The sequence below is a fragment of the Cetorhinus maximus genome, chromosome 34, assembly GCF_964194155.1.
Source record: "Cetorhinus maximus chromosome 34, sCetMax3.hap1.1, whole genome shotgun sequence".
Classification (NCBI taxonomy): Eukaryota; Metazoa; Chordata; class Chondrichthyes; order Lamniformes; family Cetorhinidae; genus Cetorhinus; species Cetorhinus maximus.
Genome location: NC_135912.1, coordinates 6,524,839 through 6,539,043, shown reverse-complemented (window position 1 = coordinate 6,539,043; position 14,205 = coordinate 6,524,839). Strand labels below are relative to the sequence as shown.

The following is a 14,205-nucleotide window of genomic DNA, read 5'->3' as shown; positions in this document are numbered from 1 at the left end:
GGTTTAGGGTTTATAACAGGAATTAACATTTATATAGAGATTCGAGGAATATTTAAAGGGATTTCGGTGTTTGTTTAACAGGGGTTTAGGGTTTATAACAGGAATTAACATTTATATAGAGATTCGAGGAATATTTTACAGGGATTTCAGGACTTGTTTAACAGGGGTTTAGGGTTTATAACAGGAATTAACATTTATATAGGGATTCGAGGAATATTTTACAGGGATTTCGGGGTTTGTCTAACAGGGGTTTAGGGTTTATTTCATAGGAATTAACATTTATATAGGGATTCGAGGAATATTTTACAGGGATTTCGGGGTTTGTCTAACAGGGGTTTAGGGTTTATTTCATAGGAATTAACATTTATATAGGGATTCGAGGAATATTTTACAGGGATTTCAGGACTTGTTGAACAGGGGTTTAGGGTTCATTTTACAGAGGCTTAGATTTTATTTGACCAGTTGGGTTTAATTTTAAAGGGATTCGCGATTTAATTGACAAAGTTTTGGGGTTTATAATGACAGGAATTTTGGGGCCTATAGCGCAGGCTTTACAGCATCTCTGCTGGATGTCCAGTCCTCGCTCGGTGATTTACAGAGGGTTAAGTCTCGGGTGATTTGCTGATGCTGGGATTGCTTTAGCCCTGCCTCCCCTCCCCTTCCTCCCTCCCTCCCTCCCTCCCTCCCTCCCAAGCACATCAGGAGCTGCCTGCACAGGCTCCGAGCTCCCGGGACACAGTCGCTCACCCCAACCCGGGCAGCGATGCTGAGGACGCCAAGCCTGGAGCCCGTGTCCCTGAACGTGGGGGGTACCCTGTACACCACCAGCAGCGAGACCCTGACCAGGTACCCGGACTCGATGCTGGGGGCCATGTTCAAGGGCCAGCTGTCCAGCCGCAGGGACCAGGCGGGGAACCTCTTCATCGACCGGGACGGGAAGCCCTTCCGGCACATCCTGAACTACCTGCGCTCCAGCCACCTGGACCTGCCCGAGGGCTACAGGGAGCTGCGGCTGCTGAAGAGGGAGGCTGACTTCTACCAGGTCGGGCCTTTGCTGGAGGAGCTGGTGGCCCAGCAGCAAGACCGGGGCTACGCCCTGCTCCAGTGCAATATCCTGTCCCAGACGCAAACCCTTCACTTCAACCAGAAGCAAGGGCCCCTCAACTACGCCCTCTCCACCTGCTCCCTCACCGTCTACCGGGCCCGCCTCTTCTCCACCTGCCCCGGCTTCCTGGGCCTGCTCTCCGCCAGGCTGGGCCTACCCTGGCCCCCCGAGCCTGGCCCCACAGGCCCCGCAGGCCCCTCAGGCCCCGCAGGCCCCGCAGGCCCCACAGGCCCCGCCGCCCCCCCCTGCCGCCTGGAGCTGGCCTGGGCCCCCCGGCCCCCCGAGCTGCCCGAGGGCGAGTACGCCCGGCTGGGCCTCGGCAGGCTGCGGGCCCAGGCCGGGCAGAGGGAGCTGGCCGACGCCCCGGCCTTCGTGGAGGAGCTGCTGCAGGCGGCGCTGGGCCAGCGGTACCGAGTGGACAGCCTCCTGCCCGACCCCGGCGACATCTTGAACTGCACAGCCCTGCGGTTCCTCAGGTACTGAGGTAAAAAAAAGGCGGGAAACGTGAAGGTGGGGGAGGGGAGGAGGGGGGGAGGGGAAGGGTGTAGAGGGGGAGGGGGGGAGAGGGGCGGTGGGTAGAGGGGAGGGGGGAGAGCGGAGGGGGCGCGAGGGGGGATGTACGCGTTCCCGTCCGTAACCCTTGTCTGTTTGTGTCGGAAAATATCCCCCTCCCGCTTCGGAGTCTAACCTCCCTCCCCCCTCCCCCACTCCTCTCCCCCTCCCCCTCCCCCCTCCCCCTCCTCCTCCAATCCCCCAACTTCAGATCTTCCCCTCCAACCACCCTCCTCCCCTTCAGATCCCCTCCCCCTCTAAACTACCCCCCCACAACCCCCACAAACCCACCCCCCTTGAGATTCATTCCCCCACTCTGGACCCCCAACCCCCTCCCCCCCACTCCAGGCTGCTTCATCTTCAGCTCCCTCACCCCCACCCCCAGCCCTCGCCTTCTGGGGGCTCCAGAACCATCCTCCCCACCCCCCTCCCCCGCCACCAACCCCCCACCTGTTCACACCCACTTCTGGATTCCCCCTCGCTTTGGACCCCCCCCTCGAAATGGACAACCGTCTAATTCAGACCCACCTCTGGACCCCCAGCTCTCCCCAGCTCCCCTCTCTCTCTCTGAACCTCCCCACCTCCCCACATCCCCATTCCGCCTCCTCCCCCGGCCTCCCTCTCTCTAACACCCCGTCCGAATACACAGTGCCGGCTGGAGAGGGCCCTGCTACAGAGATCCTGGGACTCTGCATCCAAAGGCTGAGGATTATAAAGGGATAAAATTCAATTGAAACTTCAGTCTGATACTGAATGTCAAAACTAAGAAAGTGAAACAGTCACCTTCAGAGAGATTAAAGCTCCCTCACCACTGTCCCCATCAAACACTCCCAGGACAGGTACAGCACGGGGTTAGATACAGAGTAAAGCTCCCTCTACACTGTCCCCATCAAACACTCCCAGGACAGGTACAGCATGGGGTTAGATACAGAGTAAAGCTCCCTCTACACTGTCCCCATCAAACACTCCCAGGACAGGGACAGCACGGGGTTAGATACAGAGTAAAGCTCCCTCTACACTGTCCCCATCAAACACTCCCAGGACAGGTACAGCACGGGGTTAGATACAGAGTAAAGCTCCCTCTACACCGTCCCCATCAAACACTCCCAGGACAGGTACAGCACGGGGTTAGATACAGAGTAAAGCTCCCTCTACACTGTCCCCATCAAACACTCCCAGGACAGGTACAGCACGGGGTTAGATACAGAGTAAAGCTCCCTCTACACTGTCCCCTACAAACACTCCCAGGGCAGGTACAGCACGGGGTTAGATACAGAGTAAAGCTCCCTCTACACTGTCCCCATCAAACACTCCCAGGACAGGTACAGCACGGGGTTACATTCAGAGTAAAGCTCCCTCTACACCGTCCCCATCAAACACTCCCATGACAGGTACAGCACGGGGTTAGATACAGAGTAAAGCTCCCTCTACACTGTCCCCATCAAACACTCCCAGGACAGGTACAGCACGGGGTTAGATACAGAGTAAAGCTCCCTCTACACTGTCCCCATCAAACACTCCCAGGACAGGTACAGCACGGGGTTACATTCAGAGTAAAGCTCCCTCTACACCGTCCCCATCAAACACTCCCATGACAGGTACAGCACGGGGTTAGATACAGAGTAAAGCTCCCTCTACACTGTCCCCATCAAACACTCCCAGGACAGGGACAGCACGGGGTTAGATACAGAGTAAAGCTCCCTCTACACCGTCCCCATCAAACACTCCCAGGACAGGTACAGCACGGGGTTAGATACAGAGTAAAGCTCCCTCTACACTGTCCCCATCAAACACTCCCAGGACAGGTACAGCACGGGGTTAGATACAGAGTAAAGCTCCCTCTACACTGTCCCCATCAAACACTCCCAGGACAGGTACAGCACGGGGTTACATACAGAGTAAAGCTCCCTCTACACCGTCCCCATCAAACACTCCCATGACAGGTACAGCACGGGGTTAGATACAGAGTAAAGCTCCCTCTACACTGTCCCCATCAAACACTCCCAGGACAGGTACAGCACAGAGTTAGATACAGAGTAAAGCTTCCTCTACACTGTCCCCATCAAACACTCTCAGGGCAGGTACAGCACGGGGTTAGATACAGAGTAAAGCTGTGAAGTGTTATACTCAGCCAGAGGAGTTCAGAATGCTTTCTTTACACATGTACGTGTGGAAAATTGTTTTGTCATTGTCTGTTTGATAAAGAGTGTTCTCTTTATTTATTTATTTATGGTTCAGTTTATCAGATACCAAACAGTAACATGGGACAAAGGGCTTTCCACATGTACGTGTCATAGGAAAACAATCCTGTCTAAGGCTCATGCTGCATAAAACTACAGAACAGGAACAGGCCATTCAGCCCATCTACTCCATTTCTGCTCTGCACGACCCTCTCCATCTCACCCCATCTCCATATCCCCTCTCCCTCATGTGTTTATCCAGCTTCCCCCTTGAATGTCTCTGTACTGTTCACCTCAACCACTCCCCGTGGGAGCGAGTCCCACATTCTCCCCACTCCCCGTGGGAGCGAGTCCCACGTTCTCCCCCACTCCCCATGGGAGCGAGACCCACATTCTCCCCACTCCCTGTGGGATTGAGTCCCACACTCTCCCCGCTCCCCGTGGGAGTGAGTCCCACATTCTCCCCCACTCCCCATGGGAGCGAGACCCACATTCTCCCCACTCCCCGTGGGAGCGAGACCCACACTCTCCCCGCTCCCCGTGGGAGTGAGTCCCACATTCTCCCCCACTCCCCGTGGGAGCGAGTCCCACATTCTCCCCACTCCCCGTGGGAGCGAGTCCCACATTCTCCCCCACTCCCCGTGGGAGCGAGTCCCACATTCTCCCCAATCCCCATGGGAGCGAGTCCCACATTCTCCCCCACTCCCCGTGGGAGCGAGTCCCACATTCTCCCCCACTCCCCGTGGGAGCGAGTCCCACATTCTCCCCACTCCCCATGGGAGCGAGTCCCACATTCTCCCCCACTCCCCATGGGAGCGAGTCCCACATTCTCCCCACTCCCTGTGGGAGCGAGTCCCACATTCTCCCCACTCCCTGGGTAGAGACGTTTCTCCTGAATCCCCCTATTGGGTTGATCGGTGACTCTCTTACATCGACAACCCCTGACACCTGGCCTCCCCACACAAGCGGGTTCATCGCCTCATCTCCGACCCTATTGGACCCCGCTTCAGAATTTTAAACACCTCTCTCAGGTCACCCCCTCACCCACCCCTCTCCCGAACCCCCTCAGCCTCCTCTTTTCTCAAGGAAAAAGCCCCAGCCCGTTCAAATTCAAATTTGGAAGGGGTTTTCCTGTTCCTGGGGTGATGCCTCGGGTGCCGGAAGCTGGAAATACAGGGTGACCGGGCCTTCGTCTGACTGTGTGCACGCGTGTGTGTGTGTGTGTGTGTGTGTGTGTGGTACAGGCATCCTGGCAGGAACATCTGGCCACGGGGAACCCGGTGGGAAAAACGAAAGCCCCTCACGACGCCCAGAAAGAAACGTGTTTTTTTTTTCCACAGATCGGGGGCCAGGATGAGCGACGGGTTTGCAGAGTGACAGAGTTCTCGGCCTGGGAGGCTCCTCCACTTTCCTCGACGATGGCCTTGGCTGCCCACCACACCACCACCACCACCACCACCTCCTCCACCCACCTTCCATCCCCGGGCCGCCAAACTTCACCCACACCGGTCGCCATACGGCGCCGAAGCCTGTTACGTCGTCCGTTCGAGAGGGATGTTTTTTTGGCAGTTGACTTCGGCGGTTCTGATTTTCGAGCTCGTTTGACCGTCCTGGCCGCCGCCATCTTGTGACAGATTCCCTGCCGGGGACGCGGCCTCAGACTGTGCCGCCGGTTTTAACCGTCAAAGGGCTTGGCGCCCGTGGAGCCTTCAGTAGGCCTGACGGTGACCATGTTTATCCGGATAATGGGAGTGGAGGGTGGGGGTGGGGTGGGGTGGAAAAGCACGGGTGGGGGGGTGGAAAAGGGGCGAATTGGGCCGCTCTTGCGAAGGGGCCAGCACGGAAGCAAACGGGCCGAGCGGCCTTCCCCCACCCACATCCTCCTCGGCCATGGCTTCAGCCCCCTCACCCTTCCCCCTGTGCCCTCTGGCACGCTGGCATCCCCCCGACTTGGGCCTCCTCCCCTCCCTTCACCACCCCCCCCACCCCCCCACCACCCCCAGGTCGGAGGTAGGGACGGACGACGCAGTCATCACTGACCCAGAAGCTCCGAGGAAAGTGAGAGGCCCCAGGCAAAGCCTAAGGGAAGAGGAGAGAAGCCCCACCGAGTCCCCGGGTGGCAATGGGAACGTGCAGATTGCGAGAGGGGAAGGCAGGACGAGCAGGAGGCCATTCAGCCCTCTCGAGCCTGTCCTGCCATCCCATTAGATCCTGACTGACCTTCATCTGGCCTGTCTTTGCTCCCTATCTCTTAGCACGCTTATCCGGCAAACGTCTCCATCTCTCAATTGACCCCAACATCTACTGCCCTTGCTGGGGGAGGGGAGGGGGAGGTCAGGGGGCCAGGAGGGTGGGGAGGGAGTTCCAGCTTCCGTCTACCCTTTTGTGAAAAAGCGATTCCTAATTTCCCTGTGAATATAGCATAAGACATAGGAGCAGGAGTAGGCCATTCGGCCCCTCGAGCCTGCTCTGCCATTGGGTAAGATTAAGGCTGATCAGATTTTGGCCTTAACTCCATTTTCCTGTCAGCACCACCCCCCCTCCATAACCCTTGACTCATTTGTCGACCGAGAACACATCAAACTCAGCCTCGAATATGTTCAACGACCCAACCCCCACCTCTCTCTCTCGAGAAGAGGATTCCAAAGATTAACGTCCTCTGAGAGGAAAAAAATTCTCCTCATTTCCGTCCCAAATGGGAGACTCATTATTTTGAAACTGTTTCCCCCTCGTTCTAGGTTCCCCCATGAGGGGAAACATCCTCTCAGCATCTACCCCCTCGAGCCCCCTCAGAATCTTGCGTGTTTCAATGAGGTCGCCTCTCATTCTTCCAAACTCCAGTGGGTACAGGCCCAACCTGCTCAACCTCTCCTCACGAGGCAAACCCTCTTCATCCCAGGAACCAGCCTGGTGAACTTTCACAGGATCACACAGGGCAGGAGAGGCCCTTCGGCCCATCGAGTCTGCACCGACATGCGAGAAACACCTGACCTACCTACCTAACCCCATTGACCAGCACTTGGCCCCATAACCTTGAATGTTGATGAGGTGCCAAGTGCTCATCCAGGTACTTTTTAAAGGATGTGAGGCTAACCCTCCTCCACCACCCTCCCAGGCAGCGCATTCCAGACCCTCACCACCCTCTGGGTCAAAAAGTTTTTCCTCACATCCCCCCCTAAACCTCCTGCCCCTCACCTTGAACTTATTTCCCATTGTAACTGACCCTTCAACCAAGGGGAACAGCTGCTCCCTATCCACCCTGTCCATCCCCCTCATAATCTTGTACACCTCGATCAGGTCGCCCCTCAGTCTTCTCTGCTCCAACGAAGACAACCCAAGTCTATCCGACCTCTCTTCATGACTTAAATGTTTCATCCCAGACAACATCCTGGTGAATCTCCTCTGCACCCCCTCCAGTGCAATCACATCCTTCCTATAATGTGGCGACCAGAACTGCACACAGTACTCCAGCTGTGGCCTCACCGAGGTTCTATACAACCCCAACATCACCTCCCTACTTTTGTAATCTATGCCTCGATTGATAAAGGCAAGTGTCCCAGATGCCTTTTTCACCACCCCACTAACGTGCCCCTCCGCCTTCAGAGATCTATGGACACACACGCCAAGGTCCCTTTGTTCCTCAGAACTTCCTAGTGCCATGCCGTTCATTGAATACTTCCTTGTCAAATTACTCCTTCCAAAGTGTATCACCTCACACTGTTCAGGGTTAAATTCCATCTGCCACTTTATCTGTCAAGTTCTGCCAGTGAAAGGGGCCCTTCTCAAATCAGGAGACCAGAGCCATACACGGTACCCCAGGTGTGGGGTCTCACCTGCACAGTGGTAGCGAGACTTCCCAATGTTCAAATGATGCCCCCTTGTCGGGGACTCCTCCCCCCAACCAGAGGGAGAAGTTTCTCTCTGCTGACCCCAAGCAGAAGTGAGGTATCGGACTCGAAACGTTAACCCTGCTTCTCTCCCCACAGACGCTGCTGAACATGCTGAGCTTTTCCAGCATTGCCTGATTTTTAATTATTCCTCGGGCTATTGGGTCGCCAAACCTCCCTGATGGCCTTGGAGTCTCCAAGGGTTGATAACTGAGCTCCGATTCACTGCTACGGGAAGAGAAATCGTAGTTTATTAAAAAGAAAATCACATTTTTTTTCGATTTCTCGAGCGCTTTAATTTACTAATGATGAAAAATACTTGACAGGCCCACATGTCCGTCCTTGGCCTGCTGCACTGATCCAGTGAAGCTCAACGCAAACTGGAGGGACAGCACCTCATCTTCCGACTAGGCACTTTACAGCCTTCCGGACTGAATATAAGACCATAAGACCAAAAGACATAGGAGCAGAAATTAGGTCATTCGGCCCATCGAGTCTGCTCCGCCATTCAATCATGGCTGATAAGTTTCTCAACCCCCATTCTCCCGCCTTCTCCCCGTAACCTTTGATCCCCCTTACCAATCAAGAACCTATCTATCTCGGTCTTAAATACACTCAATGACCTGGCCTCCACAGCCTTCTGTGGCAATGAATTCCATAGATTCACCACTCTCTGGCTAAAGAGGTTTCTCCTCAACAAAAACAGAAATACCTGGGAAAACTCTGCAGGTCTGACAGCATTGGCGGAGAGGAGCACAGTTAACGTTTCGAGTCCTCATGACCCTTCAACAGAACTAAGTAGAAATAGGAAAGGGGTGAAATATAAGCTGGTTTAAGTGGGGGCTGGGGTGGGGGGGGTTGTTGGGACAAGCAGCCAGTGATAGGTGGAGATAGCTAAAAGATGTCACAGACAAAAGGACAAAGAGGTGTTGAAGGTGGTGATATTATCTAAAGGAATGTGCTAATTAAGGGTAGAAAGCAGGACGAGCAAGGTACAGATAGCCCTAGTGGGGGTGGGTGAAATAAACCATGGGTGGAATACATTTAAAAATAATGGAAATAGGTGGGAAAAGAAAAATCTATATAAATTATTGGAAAAAACAAAAGGGAGGGGGAAGAAACGGAAAGTGGGTGGGGATGGGGGAGGGAGTTCAAGATCTAAAGTTGTTGAATTCAATATTCAGTCCGGAAGGCTGTAAAGTGCCTAGTCGGAAGATGAGGTGCTGTTCCTCCAGTTTGCATTGGGCTTCACTGGAACAATGCAGCAAGCCAAGGACAGACATGTGGGCATGAGAGCAGGGTGGAGTGTTAAAATGGCAAGCGACAGGGAGGTTTGGGTAATGCTTGCGGACAGACCGAAGGTGTTCTGCAAAGCGGTCGCCCAGTCTGCGTTTGGTCTCTCCAATGTAGAGGAGACCGCATTGGGAGCAACGAATGCAGTAGACTAAGTTAGGGGAAATGCAAGTGAAATGCTGCTTCACTTGAAAGGAGTGTTTGGGCCCTTGGACAGTGAGGAGAGAGGAAGTGAAGGGGCAGGTGTTGCATATTTTGCGTGGGCATGGGGAGGTGCCGTAGGAGGGGGTTGAGGAGTAGGGGGTGATGGAGGAGTGGACCAGGGTGTCACGGAGGGAACGATCTCTACGGAATGCCGCCGGGGGGGCGAAGGGAAGATGTGTTTGGTGGTGGCATCATGCTGGAGTTGGCTGAAATGGCGGAGGATGATCCTTTGAATGCGGAGGCTGGTGGGGTGATAAGTGAGGACAAGGGGGACACTATCATGTTTCTGGGAAGGAGGAGAAGGCGTGAGGGAGGATGCGCGGGATATGGGCCAGACACGGTTGAGGGCCCTGTCAACCACCGTGGGTGGAAAACCTCGGTTAAGGAAGAAGGAGGACATGTCAGAGGAACTGTTTTTGAAGGTAGCGTCATCAGAACAGATGCGACGGAGGCGAAGGAACTGAGAGAATGGGATGGAGTCCTTACAGGAAGCGGGGTGTGAGGAGCTGTAGTCGAGGTAGCTGTGGGAGTCGGTAGGCTTGTAATGGATATTGGTGGAAGTCTATCACCAGAAATTGAGACAGAGAGGTCAAGGAAGGGAAGGGAAGTGTCAGAGACGGACCATGTGAAAATGATGGAGGGGTGGAGATTGGAAGCAAAATTAATGCATTTTTCCAGGTCCCGTCGAGAGCATGAAGCAGCACCGAAGTAATCATCGATGTACCGCAGAAAGAGTTGTGGGAGGGGGCCGGAGTAGGACTGGAACAAGGAATGTTCCACATACCCCATAAAGAGACAGGCATAGCTGGGGCCCATGCGGGTACCCATAGCCACACCTTTTATTTGGAGGAAGTGAGAGGAGTTAAAGGAGAAATTGTTCAGTGTGAGAACAAGTTCAGCCAGACGGAGGAGAGTAGTGGTGGATGGGGATTGTTGGGGCCTCTGTTCGAGGAAGAAGCTAAGGGCCCTCAGACCATCCTGGTGGGGGATGGAGGTGTAGAGGGATTGGACGTCCATGGTGAAGAGGAGGCGGTTGGGGCCAGGGAACTGGAAATTGTTGATATGATGTAGGGTGTCAGAGGAATCACGGATGTAGGTGGGAAGGGACTGGACAAGGGGAGAGAGAAGGGAGTCAAGATAGCGAGAAATGAGTTCCGTGGGGCAGGAACAGGCTGACACGATCGGTCTGCCAGGACAGTTCTCTTTGTGGATTTTGGGTAGGAGGTAGAAGCAGGCCGTCCGAGGTTGGGCGACTATCAGGCTGGAAGCTGTGGGAGGAAGATCTCCAGAGGAGATGAGGTCAGTGACAGTCCTGGAAACAATGGCTTGATGTTCAGTGGTGGGGTCATGGTCCAGGGAGAGGTAGGAGGAAGTGTCTGCGAGTTGACGCTCAGCCTCCGCGAGGTAGAGGTCAATGCGCCAGACAACAACAGCACCACCCTTGTCAGCGGGTTTGATGACAATGTTGGGGTTGGACCTGAGAGAACGGAGTGCAGTAAGTTCAGAGAGAGACAGATTAGAATGGGTGAGAGGAGCAGAGAAATTGAGACGGCTAATGTCACTCCGACAGTTCTCAATTAAAAGATCAAGAGAAGGTAAGAATCCAGAGGGAGGGTTCCAAGTGGAGGGAGAATATTGGAGGTGGGTAAAAGGATCCGTTGAACGGGGAGAGGACTCCTGCCCAAAGAAGTGAGCACGGAGACGAAGACGGCGGATGAAGAGTTCAGCATCGTGCCGAGCCCGGAATCCATTGAGATGAGGGCGTAAGGGTATGAAACTAAGTCCTTTGCTGAGCACTGAACGTTCAGCATCGGAGAGGGGAAGGTCAGGGGGTATAGTGAATAAATCCCACAAGTTTCTCCTCATCCCTGTTCTAAAAGGTCTTCCCTTTACTCTGAGGCTGTGCCCTCGGGTCCTAGTCTCTCCTACTAATGGAAACATCTTCCCCACGTCCACTCTATCCAGGCCTTTCAGTATTCTGTAAGTTTCAATCAGATCCCCCCCCCTCATCCTTCTAAACTCCATCGAGTATAGACCCAGAGTCCTCAAACGTTCCTCATATGTTATTGAGTTCAACAACTTCAGACCATAAACTCTCTCCTCCATCTTTACTCCTTTTAAATCCAATTATGTTTCTATGTATCTTTAAAAATAATTTTTCCCAACCACACCTCTCCTCCACATCACAGCTAATCAACCCACCCCCACCAACCCAGGACCATCTGGCACTTGTTTCAATGTTGTGCTTTCTCAGAGCGCTGACCCCTGTTCTGCTATTAACACATTCTGCTATCTCACCTTTACACCGCTATCAACACCTTCTTTAGTCTCTAACACTACCATTAACACTCTCTTTGTCATCTTTGTCCATCCCTTCTGATCTCCCGCCCATCCCTGACCTGATCTATTCTGGGTTATTGACCACCGATCCCGCACTGATCCAGTCTGGTTGTTGATGCCTGATCCCACGCTAATCCACTCCGGGCTATTGATCCCTGATCTAGCACAGATCCACTCTGACCTAATGACTCCTGATCTAGCACTGATCCACTCTGACCTAATGACTCCTGATCTAGCACTGATCCACTCTGGCCTATTGATCCCTGATCTAACACTGATCCACTCTGGCCTATTGACCCCTGATCTAGCACTGATCCACTCTGGTCTATTGATCTCTGATCTAGCACTGATCCACTCTGGCCTATTGACCCCTGATCCCGCACTGATCCACTCTGGGCTATTGATCTCTGATCTAGCACTGATCCACTCTGGTCTATTGATCTCTGATCTAGCACTGATCCAGTCTGGCCTATTGACCCCTGATCTAGCACTGATCCACTCTGGTCTATTGATCTCTGATCTAGCACTGATCCACTCTGGCCTATTGACCCCTGATCCCGCACTGATCCACTCTGGGCTATTGATCTCTGATCTAGCACTGATCCACTCTGGTCTATTGATCTCTGATCTAGCACTGATCCACTCTGGCCTATTGACCCCTGATCCCGCACTGATCCACTCTGGGCTATTGATCTCTGATCTAGCACTGATCCACTCTGGCCTATTGACCCCTGATCCCGCACTGATCCACTCTGGGCTATTGACCCCTGATCTAGCACTGATCCACTCTGGTCTATTGATCTCTGATCTAGCACTGATCCACTCTGGTCTATTGATCTCTGATCTAGCACTGATCCACTCTGGCCTATTGATCCCTGATCTAACACTGATCCACTCCGAGCTATTGACCCCTGATCTAGCACAGATCCACTCTGGTCTATTGATCTCTGATCTAGCACTGATCCACTCTGGCCTAGTGACCCCTGATCTAGCACTGATCCACTCCGGGCTATTGATCTCTGATCTAGCACTGATCCACTCCGGGCTATTGATCTCTGATCTAGCACTGATCCACTCTGGTCTATTGAACCCTGATCTAGCACAGATCCACTCTGGCCTATTGATCCCTGATCTAGCACTGATCCACTCTGGGCTATTGACCCCTGATCTAGCACTGATCTACTCTGGCCTATTGATCCCTGATCTAGCACTGATCCATTCTGGGCTATTGATCCCTGATCTAGCACTGATCCACTCCGGGCTATTGATCCCTGATCTAGCACTGATCCACTCTGGCCTATTGATCCCTGATCTAGCACTGATCCACTCTGGCCTATTGACCCCTGATCTAGCACTGATCCACTCTGGGCTATTGATCCCTGATCTAGCACTGATCCACTCTGGCCTATTGATCCTTGATCTAGCACTGACCCACTCTGGCCTATTGATCCCTGATCTAGCACTGATCCACTCTGGCCTATTGATCCCTGATATAGCACTGATCCACTCTGGCCTATTGATCCCTGATCTAGCACTGATCCACTCTGGCCTATTGATCCCTGATCTAGCACTGATCCACTCTGGCCTATTGATCCCTGATCTAGCACTGATCCACTCTGGCCTATTGATCCCTGATCTAGCACTGATCCACTCTGACCTATTGATCCCTGATCTAGCACTGATCCACTCTGCCCTATTGACCCCTGATCTAGCACTGATCCACTCTGGCCTATTGATCCCTGATCTAGCACTGATCCACTCTGGCCTATTGATCCCTGATCTCGCACTGATCCACTCTGGCCTATTGACTCCTGATCTACCACTGATCCACTCTGGCCTATTGATCCCTGATCTAGCACTGATCCACTCTGGCCTATTGAACCCTGATCTAGAACTGATCCACTCTGGCTTATTAACCCCTGATCTAGAACTGATCCACTCTGGTCTATTGACCCCTGATCTAGCACTGATTCACTCTGGCCTATTGAACCCTGATCTAGCACTGATCCACTCTGGCCTATTGACCCCTGACCCCACACTGATCCACTCTGGCCTAATGACCCCTGACCCCCGCACTGATCCAGTATAAAACCCATCACATTTCTATTTCTCTTTAGCTTTGAAGAAGAGTCATATGGACTCGAAACGTTAAGTCTGTTTCTCTCTCTACAGATAATGTCAGACCTGCTGAGATTGTTCCAGCGTTTTCTATTTTTATCAACCCTGTTTTACAACCTGTCGTGGGATATGAGGAACTGTCCCAGAGTCTCAGTCACCCGCCCTGGGAGACAGTGGTGTAGTGGTAACATCACTAGACTAGTAATCCAGGGGCCCAGGCTAATGCTTTGGGGACATGGGTTCGATTCCCATCATGGAGGCTGGTAGAATTTGAATTAAATTAATAAAACCTGGCTTGTCTTAGTATGGTGACCATGAAACTATCATCAATTGTTATAAAGACTAAACCCATCTGGTTCACTAATGTCCTTTAGGGAAGGAAATCTGCCCTCCTTACCCGGTCTGGCCTACATGTGACTCCAGACGCACAGCAGTGTGGCTGCCTCTGAAATGGCTGAGCAAGACACTCCGTTCAAGGCCAATTGCTGGTCTTGCCAGCAATAGCCCACATCCCATGAAAGAACTT

At 53.2% G+C, this 14,205-nt stretch overlaps 1 protein-coding gene across 1 annotated transcript; it reads left to right on the top strand.

Moving 5' to 3' along the window:
• The first annotated feature begins 762 nt into the window (after window positions 1-762).
• Window positions 763-1,588, top strand: LOC144671713 (BTB/POZ domain-containing protein KCTD21-like). The gene has a single exon (XM_078533727.1). The coding sequence runs from the start codon at window positions 764-766 to the stop codon at window positions 1,586-1,588; it is 825 nt and encodes a 274-aa protein (XP_078389853.1). The 5' UTR covers window position 763.
• The last annotated feature ends 12,617 nt before the right edge of the window (window positions 1,589-14,205 follow it).